Below are 13,313 nucleotides of genomic sequence, written 5' to 3'. Positions count from 1 at the left end.
GGATGTCATGTGTGATCTTCTTCCATGTAGTACAAGTGTATAGTGATTCTAGCGATATCTGTTGGTGTATTACATGCCACTATAGGCAGCCCATCAGCCAACAAAGCTGGCTTAGTGTGTAGAAGGGGAGGTAACTCTCACCTACAGCTCCTAATCCTACTGGTTGTTTCAGTTGTGTATCAGTTTGCCTACTAACAATAATTTGCTTTTCTTTCACAGCAAGTAGATACAGCATGATGTCTGTTTGAAGCATGTTAGTACCTTGAGTTGTGATCGATGTAGAGGTAGTGTGTGGTAGTAGTGTGTTGGGGCAGTACTGTAGAGGAAGTACGCACAGCTCAGGGGTCGTATGTCCTTGTAGAAGTAACACTATCGGAGTGAACCTTCTAACAGCATGTCATGCTCATGTGCTCATTATTATGAATTTTGTCCATAGTAGACAAAGTATTCATATCTTGACTTGACTGTCTGAAATAAGAACAAATACGAATTAGGGCTGGGACGAGTCCAAATTTACTTCCCGGTTACCCACCCCCTATTACCCGACCCTACCCGGGTACCTGCTGTAGGTCTCAAGAGGTAGGTACAACCTGTCCGAGTGGGAAAAGTTTGACTGTAGCTCTGGTAAAATGTGTTGAGATACATGTATCAAACAATCTGGTGTATATATACACTGAAGTTGACTGAAGTTTTAGTTTTATTCAAACATATAAAAGTCAGGAAGAACTGCGAACATAAGTGGCTTGTAGTTTAGACATAGAGTTTTAGATACTTCTTGTCATTAAACAATATATCACATGACTAACCACAGGTCGGGGTAGTCCTGTGGGTATCTGGGTCCTACTCAGTACCTACCCGACCCGAGTTACCCATCCCAGCCCTAATACAAATGTATGTGTTTTGTTTTGTGTGTGTTCCAAAAATCATGTATTTGTGTTTCACGTTATTTCTACCCTACTGCTCTGAAGTTTACCTTACTTTCCTATAGAATATTTTGGAATATGTCCACAAATACACGATAAATCGGGGGGGCATTGATGACCGAGTTGTCTAAAAGCACTGTGATTTGCTGTGCAGAGTTGCATCCCTTGTGCACACCAAAAACCTGTGGTCATGGGTTTGAATCCTAATGTGCCCTGATTATGTATCTAGGTCTGTCAGCACCGTGCTCGTGGGTTTCACCAAAGCAGTGTACGTCTGTGACCTCATCACATTAAGCTGACAGGCCGTGATATAACTGGAATATTGTTCAATGCAGTGTTAAACCCAACTCACAAGATAATTTGAGCTGTGAAGATTATAGGGTAGAATTGGTCTTCAACAACCCATTCTTGCCGTAAAAGGTGACTATGCTTGTCGTAAGAGGCGACTAACAAGATCGGATGGTCAGGCTTGCTGACTTGTTTTTTAAATGTCATCATATCCCAACTGCGTGGATCAATGCTCATGATATCAATCACTGGATTGTCTGGTCCAGACTCGACTATTTACAGACTGCTGTCATATAGCTGGAATATTGCTTAGTGCGGCGTCAAACAACAAAGAAATGATGTATTACACGTTATACAACAAACACAAGATAATACCTATATAAAGGTTTTTGTTGAAATGTTTCATATGTTACAACCTGTCACACAGTTTCCAACTTAGTTCGCTGTGAGCAGGCAACTGCAGCTCCCTGTGGCCAGGTCCATGTGTGTGTGCTATTAATCACTGATCCAGGAGCTGAGTCAGCAAAATGGCAAGAGTGAACCACGGCTGACCAAGCCACCCTGTATACTGCTGAGTGTTGATTGTCTTTGTGTTGATTGTTTCAAGATGTCAAGGGTCGTGTCTCCACTGTGAGGAACTCACATCTGGTCAAATCTAAATCTACTACTTCCATTCCATCACTGTCACAAATCCCTCGTCGAGGTAAGCTGAGGTCGCCTCTTTTTGCATGCTTTGTCCGACAAATGTGAATAATCCACTCTTTTGGATTCTTTGCTGCATGACATGCTTGAAATGGCTGCCAGTTCTCGAACAGACCCTCTGAGGCAACAGATCATTACTAACATATCTTGGTGCATGATCTGCATGAAGTGGCAATAGCCTTCTGATCAGACTAACTGCTGTGTACCAGCCTTCTGGTGGAGCTCTGAGGGTCTCTACAAGCCTTCTGATGGATCTGTACCAGCAATCTGATTGAACTCTACAAGCTGTCTGATAAAGGTGATTGATCTCTACAAGCCACATGAACGATCTCTACAAGCCTTCTGATGGATCTCTACCAGCAATCTGACTGAAGTCTATAGGCCGCCTGATGAAGCTGATTGATCTCTTCAAGGCATCTGATTGATCACCACCAGCCTTCTGGTTGATCTCAATAAGGCTTTTGATGGATCTCCACAAGCCACGTGAACTATCTCTGCAAGCCTTCTGATGGATCTCTACCAGCAATCTGATGAAACTAATGGATTTCTCCAAGCCTTCTGATTGATCCCTACCAGCAATCTGATGAAACTAATGGATTTCTCCAAGCCTTCTGATTGATCCCTACCAGCAATCTGATGAAACTAATGGATTTCTCCAAGCCTTCTGATGGATCTGTACCAGCAATCTGATGAAACTAATGGATTTCTCCAAGCCTTCTGATTGATCTCTACCAGCAATCTGATGAAACTAATGGATTTCTCCAAGCCTTCTGATTGATCCCTACCAGCAATCTGATGAAACTAATGGATTTCTCTAAGCCTTCTGATTGATCTGTACCAGCAATCTGATGAAACTAATGGATTTCTCCAAGCCTTCTGATTGATCTCTACAAGCCTTTTAATGAAACTGATGGATATCTAAAGGGCATCTGATCGATCTCTACAAACCATCTGATTGAACACTACAAGCCATCTGATGAAAGTGATTAATCTCTACAAGCCATCTGATTGATCTCTACAAACCATTGATCAAACTCCATAAGCCATCTGATGAAACTGATTGATCTCTCCAAGCCATCTGATTGATCTCTACAAGTCATCTAATTAATCTCTACAAGCCATCTGATTGATCTCTACAAACCTTGTGGTGAATCTCTGAAGAAACTTGAACCAGCTGCATGACAGAGCCCTACAGGCCTTTCTACATGAACTGGAATGTGAATGACAAAGGACATGTTAAAATACTCAACCCATACTCCAGATCCCCAAAGGCATTGCTCCTAACAACACAGCATCTATGACAGAGCAGCTTGTAATGCTTGTTGATACATGTGTTCCAACTTGACGGATCCTTCTATCTGATACTTTTAGCATGTTCTCAGAACTGTCACGTCCATCTTTTCCCTTGTCTTGTGTTCCCTAACCTGCTTTTGTTCTGTAGCTTATGGAATCAAATCTTTGAATGGCTCATGGAATGTTCAACTGGAAATTATCGGTGTATGTACATTAATGCTTGAAGGGCAAATTCTTTGCTGGGATCTTTCTGCATGTGTATAAGGAAAGAGTTTGGACTACAGTGTATCTTGTTGCATCAGGGCTCCAGGATGATTGTATGAGGATCTTCGGACAGGATCTTCTGTGTCAGTGTTTGTTATTGCTTGAGTCTTTCTGTTGGTGGATTCCTTTCAGTGAATATGATCTGCATGGGATAGTAGACTATTGCTGCATGCTTTTTCTGAATGGATAACTTTCATTAATGGTTTATTCTTGAAGTGATTTTCTCAAATGTAAATTATTTTCGAGAATTTAGAAGATACAATTGCACTCTTTGAGTACTGTTTTAGATATACCATGTGGTATCCAGGGCGAGATGATAATGTTATTTTGATCATATAGATTTACAGCCAAGTCGCATTCCACTGAAGCCCAAAAATGATGGGCTCCCTGTCGGCAGCAGCATGAATCGTGTAGCCCCAAGTGGCGGCAGTGGCAGCGGCAGCGGCATAGGTGTTGGTGGCGTCAGCAAGGGTGAGGAGCTCAGATGCCTCCAAGGCAGGGTCTCTGCATGATTTACATAAGTCAGACACACCAAGGTGCATTACTACCTGGGAAACATTGGTGGAAATCTCAGCATGTCGTCATGCACACTAACAACACTTTATCAACAGCCTTTTGGGCTGAGTTTGTTTCTCATATGAGGAATCATACAGAATCCATAAGTAAAACACTGTTTTCTGCCCTCCAGAGGTGAAACGCTTTCAGCATGAACTCACTCTACAGAAAAAATCAGACAGAAACTGATTGTCAGAAAATTGATCAAAATAATACATGTTCTTTTATTATTGCATGGATTTCTTGATTGCCTCACAATGATATATATGTAACCTAGCACTTTGTTGTTGCTAGATTCTAAACTGGGCGGGTCGCCCAAGAAGGAGTTAGTGTGTAAAATCCCGGTGTATTGCTCAGTGCAGTCAGGTCAGTGGTCACATGGTTCCCTAGCTCCGTGTAGTCCTGTGTGATCTGTGGCTCCGATTTTATTTACCATTGCTTGCTGTATGTTCTGTTGATTGCTACGCCTCATTCAGTTACCTCCCTTGCCTGTGTTTCTGTGGCTGATCATATGTTCTTCTTGGCGTCGAGTCTTCAACTATCGAAGTACTTCTTTATTGCCTGGTTGTATTTTCAGTACTCCACACATCTTCATAGACACATCTTTATAGAGAATATGTGTCTTCTGTGTCATTCTGTTAGTGTTTTATTCTGAAATCTTTGAAATCATTCAGTGTGGAACTTGCAAACATACTTTCATATTATTATGTTCCTCTCTGTAACCCAGGCTTGTCTAAGACTACAATGATGCCATATTCTGTCTTGCCTCCCTTGTCTTCTGTCTTGGAACTGTGCCAAGGTTTACAAAGAATGTTGTTTTCTACCTGCCCTCAAGCTGCAGTTATTGTGTCTGCTGAACTGAATCTGTTGTTTTTCAATTTTTCAATTTTGTGGTTCTGCATGGTCTTTGGTGGATTTTGTCTGCCTCGTCCCCTAGTGAAGGTCCTCTAGGACTTGCCCAGAAGAAATAATGCACACACTTGTTTATGTATCCTTAAATTTACCAATTTGAACATTATTGGAGGTGGAACACTGTCTAAACAAAGCTGAGGTGAGGAGTATATTGATCATATGAAGCAATACATTAAAGTAACAACTATTATATGTTTATGTGCTGAATCTTCATTCAGATTGGACCGCCTAGCGGTAGAGTGTCCGCCTGAAGAGTGGAAGGGCCGGATTTCGATCCCCAGCCGAATCGTACCAAAAGATGGTACTTGTTGTTACCCTGTCTTGCACTTGGCATTTAGGGGCTAAAACAAGGACTGGTCGGCTCAGAGTCGGTATACTGTGTCTGAGTGGGGTATTTATGTTAAACTGCGGCATGGTATCTAAGTGGGCTAGCACTATAAATAGGCATCAGTCCGAAATTGTACAAGCAGCCACATTCACACACACGCACGTGCATGCACGTTGCTATATAAGTGGAATACTCTTGGATGCGATGTTAAACGCCATTTCACCTCAACTCATTCAGATTGTTAACCCTTTTGATCACATAAAATCAGTGTTGTTCATTTCAGTTATTTGCATACCGATTTGAACAGAAGTGAAATTTCTTTTGATGATTGGGGGGTGTGTGAAATGAAGGCAATTGATGTCAAGATCAACAGTTTTGACAGACACTGACAGGCTGTAACAAGTCAACCTCTCTGGGAATGGCAATTATGACATGTCATTTTCTCCCATTACACCAGTCAATGCTTACACAGGTGCATCTGCTTTTGATCTATTCCATCAATAGGCAGGCTATCATGACGATGTGACATTGTGTCTTGAACAACATTATAGGCAAAGTCAATGATACACTGTCTTCTCTGCAATACTGAAGGCACAGACACTGTCTAATGCAACATTGTAGACAAAGATACAATCATACATGTGTCCTCTACAATACTGTAGGCAATCAATGACACTCCGTCCTCGACAACACTGTAGGTAGTCAAGGATCTACAGATTGTGCCACTGACTCTTCTGGTCTTGATGCAAGCGGTAATGTCTACAAACCTTGTCACTTACAGTATTACACACACATTAATAAACTGAACTCCCTGCATTGGTGGACCCACAGTAGGATGCAGGGGTTAGCACCTCCTTCTCCAGACAATTATGTGTCAAACTGTGTCTGTCAATGTATGTGTATTTTGTTTGTATTTTGAGACTTGGTATTGTGACGCACACATGGTATAACTAAGAGCCAGTCTCATTAAAATCAGACCTTAGTTCTCGCTACCGCTAAACAAAGATCTGGGGACATCCCAGTAGGGGATTCAGAATGACCTTTCATCCGACCAATCAGAGCATCGCTTACCAAATCATGACAGTGACAGCTAGAGTGTGATTTCTAATCATGCATCTTTGAAAACTTTAACACGGGTATTCCGAACGATAGTTACGGGTTTAGCGACTGAATCCATACAATCTAGACCATCTATTACCCATTCCAGAATGTTCTTTTGTTCAGGTTTCAAATTTTTAATCGAGAATTTGTCAAAATATGTTTGGAAGCGTAGTCACCAATTTGAAATTAAAGCCGTAAAGCACGAGAGAGATGCCTTCTGATTGGTCAATCCATTAAGTCGGTCAAAGTTCGAGCAAGGTTGTCCTGACTTGACCCGTAATGGGATGTCCTCAGATCTTTGTTTAGCGAGGACTAAGATCTGATTTTAAGGAGATTGAAATAAGAGCAGTTTTGAGCCCCAAACCGCTCTCTATGTCTCTCCATGAGACCGCTATGTCTCTCCATGAGACCGCTATGTCTCTCCATGAGACCGCTATGTCTCTCAACGAGACCGATGTACTATAGAACTTCCTACTGTACCAGTCAGATACTGCCTTCTGTTCCCACGATAGCCTGCACCCTGTTGCTTCTTGTTGGATTTGCTCGGAAATATTATCTTAGTATTTTTTGCTACATATAATTATTTTCATATTTCACCCTAGATGTGAACAATGGCATTTACTGGTGTGAATTAATTACACTTTCAGAAACATTGGAAGAATTTTGTGTTTATCCTATGTATATTAAATTCTTATTTTTGTTGTTTTAAGTTGTTTTAAATCCTATGAGATATTGTATTAATGTAAAAATTAAATGATCTTTTATAACTTAATCTGTTAAGTCTTTCATACTTACCACCTTTATATTTTCATTAGAATGTTTGAGAGAAGTTTTTTGTGCAGAAAGTTATAGTACATCTTAATGATGTTTCAGCCACTGGTGGCAGCAGCAGCAGTAGCAGCAAGATGATGAAGCCTGCAGCAACATCAGTGAGGTCTGGGACACTAGCAGCTCCAAGCAGTGCAGGAGTCAGGTTAGTCCAGCATCTGTTTAGTGAGACTATGTGTTTGGAGGGTAACATGTTTTTGTTGTGGCATTTACAACACAGGGTACCTGTAACATGTAACATGGATTGTATGGCTGACTTGACTGGTTTTTGTTGCAGGAAGAGTTCCACGGGCAGTCTGCCAGTGTCCAGTGTGACAGCCAGGCGAGGATCACTGAACAGCGCCAGCAGCACCGCTAGTGGTCAGTAGCTAGCCATGTGTTCTGGCCCTCTCAGCCCTGTACAATGTTCTTGCCCTTTCTCAGCTCTGTACAATGTTCTTGCCATCTCTCAGCCCTGTACAATGTTCTGTCCCTCTCTCAGCCCTGTAAAGACAATGTTCTGTCCCTCTCTCAGCCCTGTAAAGACAATGTTCTGTCCCTCTCTCAGCCCTGTAAAGACAATGTTCTGTCCAACTCTCAGCCCTGTAAAGACAATGTTCTGTCCCTCTCTCAGCCCTGTACAATGTTCTGTCCCTCTCTCAGCCCTGTAAAGACAATGTTCTGTCCCTCTCTCAGCCCTGTACAATGTTCTTGTCCTCTCTCAGCCCTGTACAATGTTCTTGCCCTCTCTCAGCCCCGTAAAGACAATGTCCTGGCCCTCTTTCAGCTCTGTACAATGTTCTTGCTCTCTCTCAGCCCTGTAAAGACAATATTCTGTCCAACTCTCAGCCCTGTACAATGTTCTGTCCCTCTCTCAGCCCTGTACAATGTTCTTGCCCTCTCTCAGCCCTGTAAAGACAATGTTCTGTCCCTCTCTCAGCCCTGTACAATGTTCTTGCCCTCTCTCAGCCCTGTAAAGACAATGTTCTGTCCCTCTCTCAGCTCTGTACAATGCTCTGTCCCTCTCTCAGCCCCATTAAGACAATATTCTGGCCCTCTCCCAACCCAGTGAAGACAATATTCTGTCCAACTCTCAGCCCTGTACAATGTTCTGGCCCTATCTCAGCCCTGTACAATGTTCTGGCCCTATCTCAGCCCTGTACAATGTTCTGGCCCTATCTCAGCCCTGTACAATGTTCTGGCCCTATCTCAGCCCTGTACAATGTTCTGGCCCTATCTCAGCCCTGTACAATGTTCTGGCCCTATCTCAGCCCGGTAAAGACCATGTCCTGGCCCTTTCTTTGCCTATTATTGACAGACACAGATGGATTTGAGTAATATTCAACTTGGAAACAAACTTAGAGGATTCAATTTATGACACAATTTATTTTGACTCATAGGAAATGTAATATTGTGATGCATCTTGTTTCACTTGTCTGTCACACCTGTTTCAGACTCTAAACTCATCGTGAAGGCGCGCACAGGCTCAGGAACCAACGGTCTTGCAACAGGCAGCAAGAAGGCTTCCAAGTGACCATGTGTGTCGACGTGTGCTTGTATATACACAGCCTGGAGAAATGTGTGATGTGTGGCACTGATGCATCTGTGTGCTGGCTGCTGTTTGTCTGCACGGAGCGTGATGCAGCACTTTGGCAGTCCCAATTCCGTCCACAAACCACGGAGCATCAGCAGATCATGTGACTTTGGGTTGGGCTCCCTAAATAACCCCCACCTCTCCGCGCTGTCTTTTGTCCGTGTAAATGTCTTTGTATCAAGTGCTATCGAGAATGGTGGCAGTGACGGTTAGGTGATATCGGAACATTCCAACCAGTACACATAGGTAGTAGCATGGACATGTTCGCCCTTCCCCTGTTTAAAGACAGAACATGGGAGTTGTGATGCCGAGACGGGCTTCCGTTTGTAGCTGTAGACAAGGGTGGGACTTGTGCATCATTGTTGGAATACTCATGGACAGACATGTACTTCCTGTCAACAGGTCGCACTGTAAGGCCAGCATACCACTATCTAACATAGGTGTACATACGGCAATATGTTAATAACCCTCGGTGTGCAGCAGTGTCACAGTGTGCAAGGGGAGATAACTCTATTTGAATTCAGGGAGCTGCTGCTGCTTTGAATGAAGGAGTGAGATATCGTCCCTGTTGAGGCCTGATCAGCTGACTGATGGATTCTGCTGCTGCTATGTTTGGAGGAGTGTGAGATATCATCCCTATATAGGTCTGATCAGCTGAATGATGGATTCTGCTGCTGCTGCTGCTGCTGCTGGTATCAACTGTGATAGTAGAGGAATAGTTCTCCTGATTTGACCAATACTAACATTATGCACTATGTACTGTTAGATATGAGTGTTACGATCAATGTCTGTATGTATATCATCCATATCAGCACGTCAGTATTCAACCTGTTCGTCATGGACACTGTGACTATATTCAGCTCTCTCGTTCCCCAGACACTCTCTTCTTGTATTACTGGACTTTGGCATTCATTTGTGTTCAAACTTGATTCTTTATTATCATCAGTTTATACTGAGAAGCAATGTGAAATGTGATTGGTTTGTCTGTTTGTTGTGTGAAGGTCAAATGGAATGCATATATATCCACCAATGGAATGTATATATTTATGTACACCAAGTTATATCACACGTTCATGGGACACCGATGGATAAATGCACAAATGTTGCTGTGTTTTCAGGTTTTGAGAAACCTTTTCTGTGAGAAGTCTGCACAGGCCAGATGTTATAGCATTTGAAGTCCGTATCTCACAGCTGATAGAGAAAATGACATATCCATTAGTTTGTACAATTACATATACTACTCAAAAGAAGTTAAGGACCACCCAATTACTTTTGTAAATCTGTCATGAAAAAGGTAAGGACCACCCGATTCTTTCATATTTCTATAGTTCATCTGTCATGCCGGAATAAATTTAAGGTCCTTAACCTCTTTTGAGTAGTATATATCACTGTCAAAGTTTCAACTGACCGGAGCCGACATGTACCACCCGATGGATCTGAGTGTCTGAAGCAGGGCTGCTAGTGTCTGGTCTAGGGCACAGACAGGATATAAACTTACTGTGCTTTTAGTTTACAGGTGTCAAATTTGATTTGTCACCTATAAATTTTATTTGAAATATGTTGACATGATTTTCAAATTAGAGTTTGTAAGAAATGTTTTGGAAACACAGTAAGCTTATCTCCATTCTACCATGACAAAGGCAAACTGATGACTTTGGTTACAGTGTAGAATTTAGAGATCTATGATAATCACATCACGTCCCAGGTTTGTTTTGGCTTTATGTGATACATACTTTTTCAACAGTTTGCTTGAAACATAGGAAACATAAAGATCATCAATTGCATATGATTTACACACCTGACTAAACTTGTTGACTCTTGAGGAAATGAAACAAACCTTGCACTATGCTTTTCGAAATATATTTGTGGTATGACATCATGACATCTGTCGAACAACATGCCAATGTATTGTCACAAGGTGAATATCATGTCACTGTACACGATAGACTTGCACTGTGCCAAGTCCCGTGACTTTCACAATCTTTAACAAGACAGTAATTGGTCATTTATTTTTCGTTGCTAATAAATATTTTTATTCATACTAATATTAATCTAAGAACCAGAACACAGTATTTTGTTACAAAGGAAGGACATAGGAGGCTTTGAGACAACTACTGGTGGTGTGGCAGAAGAAGTGATTTCAAATAAATACTTCATTTTGTGGTGATGTGTGTTTCATTATTGTTCATGGACCAATCACAATGCAGGATTGTAACTTGTCATGGTAGAATGTCCATATGTCCCTTTGTCCCTATCTGATATACATTGGCATGTGTGTTTTACAGGGCAGAGCATCTTATTTGGACATATCTCTGATAGATATCTATCAGTCCACTGACCAGTATAGACCAATATTGCAATCTAATGCTCAGGTATTTGAGCAGCAATAGCATGCTACTTTCTGTTCTTGAAGAAGCTAATCAGGTGGAGTGAAAAAGCATGCATAATTTCCCCCAAATCAGGATCGAATGTTGAAAGGGCAAGTTAACACAAGAAAGGGCTTAACATTTGAATTGGGTAACCTAATTCATATATGAACAGTGGTTGGCGAGTCGTCTAAGGCATCACATTTTGCTGAGCAGAGTTGTGTCCCTTGGGCACGCCAGAAACCTAGGATTGCGATTCAAATCCCGGTTCACTCAGATTTTGTTTCTAGGTTTGTCAGCATCATACATGTGCTCATGGATTTCACCAATGTGGTCTACGTCTGAGATCTTGATCACTTCAGGCTTTCCTCTCACGATAACTGGGTCAGTGCGAATAGCCTGGTGTAAGTGTTTGCTCGCCACACTGAAGCCCCATGTTTGATTCCCCACATGGGTACAATATGTAAAGCCCATTTCTGGTATCCCCTGCCATGATATTGGAGGAATATTGCTAAAAGCGGCGTAAAACCATACTCTCTCACTCACTCCCATGTTAACTGGAATGCTGTTCAAAGCGGCGTTAAACCCAACTCACTCACTCATATTTGAAGCTGAAACATAGATAAACATCTTCAGGATCAATTTTTCTGGAACGTATTTTGTTATCGCACGGACTGTCACAAGGTCTGTCAGTTTGGTTTATCTCCCTTCAATCATGACATCATTAGCGTTTTACAAACTAGTTACATGTTTGACAGTATGTTTAAAGATAAACTGAATGATGGCCTGTTGGTGAAAAGAAACTGTATTTAGCTGAACAAGGACAAATTCTTATGGATAAACAACTTCATATTACAGTGGAGGTGATGTTTCAGTGTGGATTCTAACACACTGATCAAGCAAGTGATGATCACTTGCTTAAAAAAGGTGTTGATTATCAAACATAATTTAAAAGGAAATGACTTCTACACTTTTTTTCATTTTAGTAAAGAATATTTAACGTGAGGACTCAATTTTTCTCAGTTTGCTATTAGCAAATTTTATGATATTTATATTAGTCTAGCAGTTAATGTCTCTGTTTTAATATTAACATCCTGTCCGGATCTGAACTGGAAATAGGTGCAAGCCCATAAAACAACATCCCTCTATAAAACTTAAATTGTTAAAAGAAAGTCTTTTCTTCAACAATAAAAATTGTTTTGGTTAAGTCCTTCTGTGCAGACTTGCCTTTTAAGCATTGACTGAAATGTTTGTGTTTTCATATTTGACTGTCATTCCACTGGTTAGAGTCCAAAGGGGATATTTTCTGCAGAGGCAAAGGGAAGGGAGAGCACTCTGAATCTGGGTGCCAACAAAGTGAGGACAAGAACCAGTGGACACGACAGATGACTTCTCCCGCTTGTTATATGTGCAGCGTGAGCAGCCCCGCCTTGTTTATTTGACAATGGCTGTTTGTGTGTTTGTTTTTTGTGTACTGTTATGTTTTGAAATCCAAGCTTAATTATTTATTGTGCATTACGTCACAGTTACAATGTGTTGGTATTAAGCTGTTCTGTCTGTGGTACATAGTATTTATGGTTTTATTCAAAGTTTTATATATATGAAAATAAGTTATCAAATGGCAAGTTGTTACATAAAATAAAGCCAATTTGCTCAGGTATTCAGTACTGGTAAAAGAATGTTTGATGCCCATGAATCCTCATTTATCAATAGTGTTTGACACCGATAGTTCTCATCAGAATTGTTTGACACCGATAGTTCTCATCAGAATTGTTTGACACCGATAACTCATCAGAATTGTTTGACACCGATAACTCATCAATATTGTTTGGTGCTGATAGTCCACAATATTGTTTGACATTATAGCTCTCATCAATATGTTATTTCATCAAACAGTTGAACTGATTCAGGCTGCACTAAATGTTCGGGTCTTAGTGTAATGGTAATATTATTACCATATTACTATTATGATAATAATAACCTAAGTCACAAGTAACTGTACGTCAGTAGGTCAGTGATCCACACCTGGGTCTAGGGTACGTGGAAGAGAGGGGCAAATGGAAAAGCCATGTAATTGGGAGAGGGGCAAGTGGGAAAGAGGCGAAAATGGGAGAGAGGTGCAAGTGGGTATTCCCATCTGCCATTTTTACCCTGTGAGTTGTGGTCATGTTTTGTTCTCA

The 13,313-nt window shown here is 41.3% G+C and overlaps 1 protein-coding gene across 1 annotated transcript in view; it reads left to right on the top strand.

Moving 5' to 3' along the window:
* Positions 1-10,645, top strand: part of LOC139444172 (serine/threonine-protein phosphatase 4 regulatory subunit 4-like) — a 79,013-nt gene extending 68,368 nt beyond the window's left edge. The window contains exons 21-26 of the mRNA XM_071225069.1: positions 1,819-1,914; positions 3,810-3,941; positions 4,320-4,391; positions 7,240-7,339; positions 7,472-7,554; positions 8,628-10,645. Of these exons, the coding sequence (XP_071081170.1) occupies positions 1,819-1,914; positions 3,810-3,941; positions 4,320-4,391; positions 7,240-7,339; positions 7,472-7,554; positions 8,628-8,707 (563 nt within the window). The 3' untranslated portion in view covers positions 8,708-10,645. The remainder of the gene's footprint in view (positions 1-1,818; positions 1,915-3,809; positions 3,942-4,319; positions 4,392-7,239; positions 7,340-7,471; positions 7,555-8,627) is intronic.
* The last annotated feature ends 2,668 nt before the right edge of the window (positions 10,646-13,313 follow it).

Source organism: Haliotis cracherodii, unplaced genomic scaffold (genome assembly GCF_022045235.1).
Source record: "Haliotis cracherodii isolate W230 unplaced genomic scaffold, xgHalCrac1.p SCAF_5, whole genome shotgun sequence".
NCBI lineage: Eukaryota > Metazoa > Mollusca > Gastropoda > Lepetellida > Haliotidae > Haliotis > Haliotis cracherodii.
This window is presented reverse-complemented; position numbering and strand designations above follow the sequence as displayed.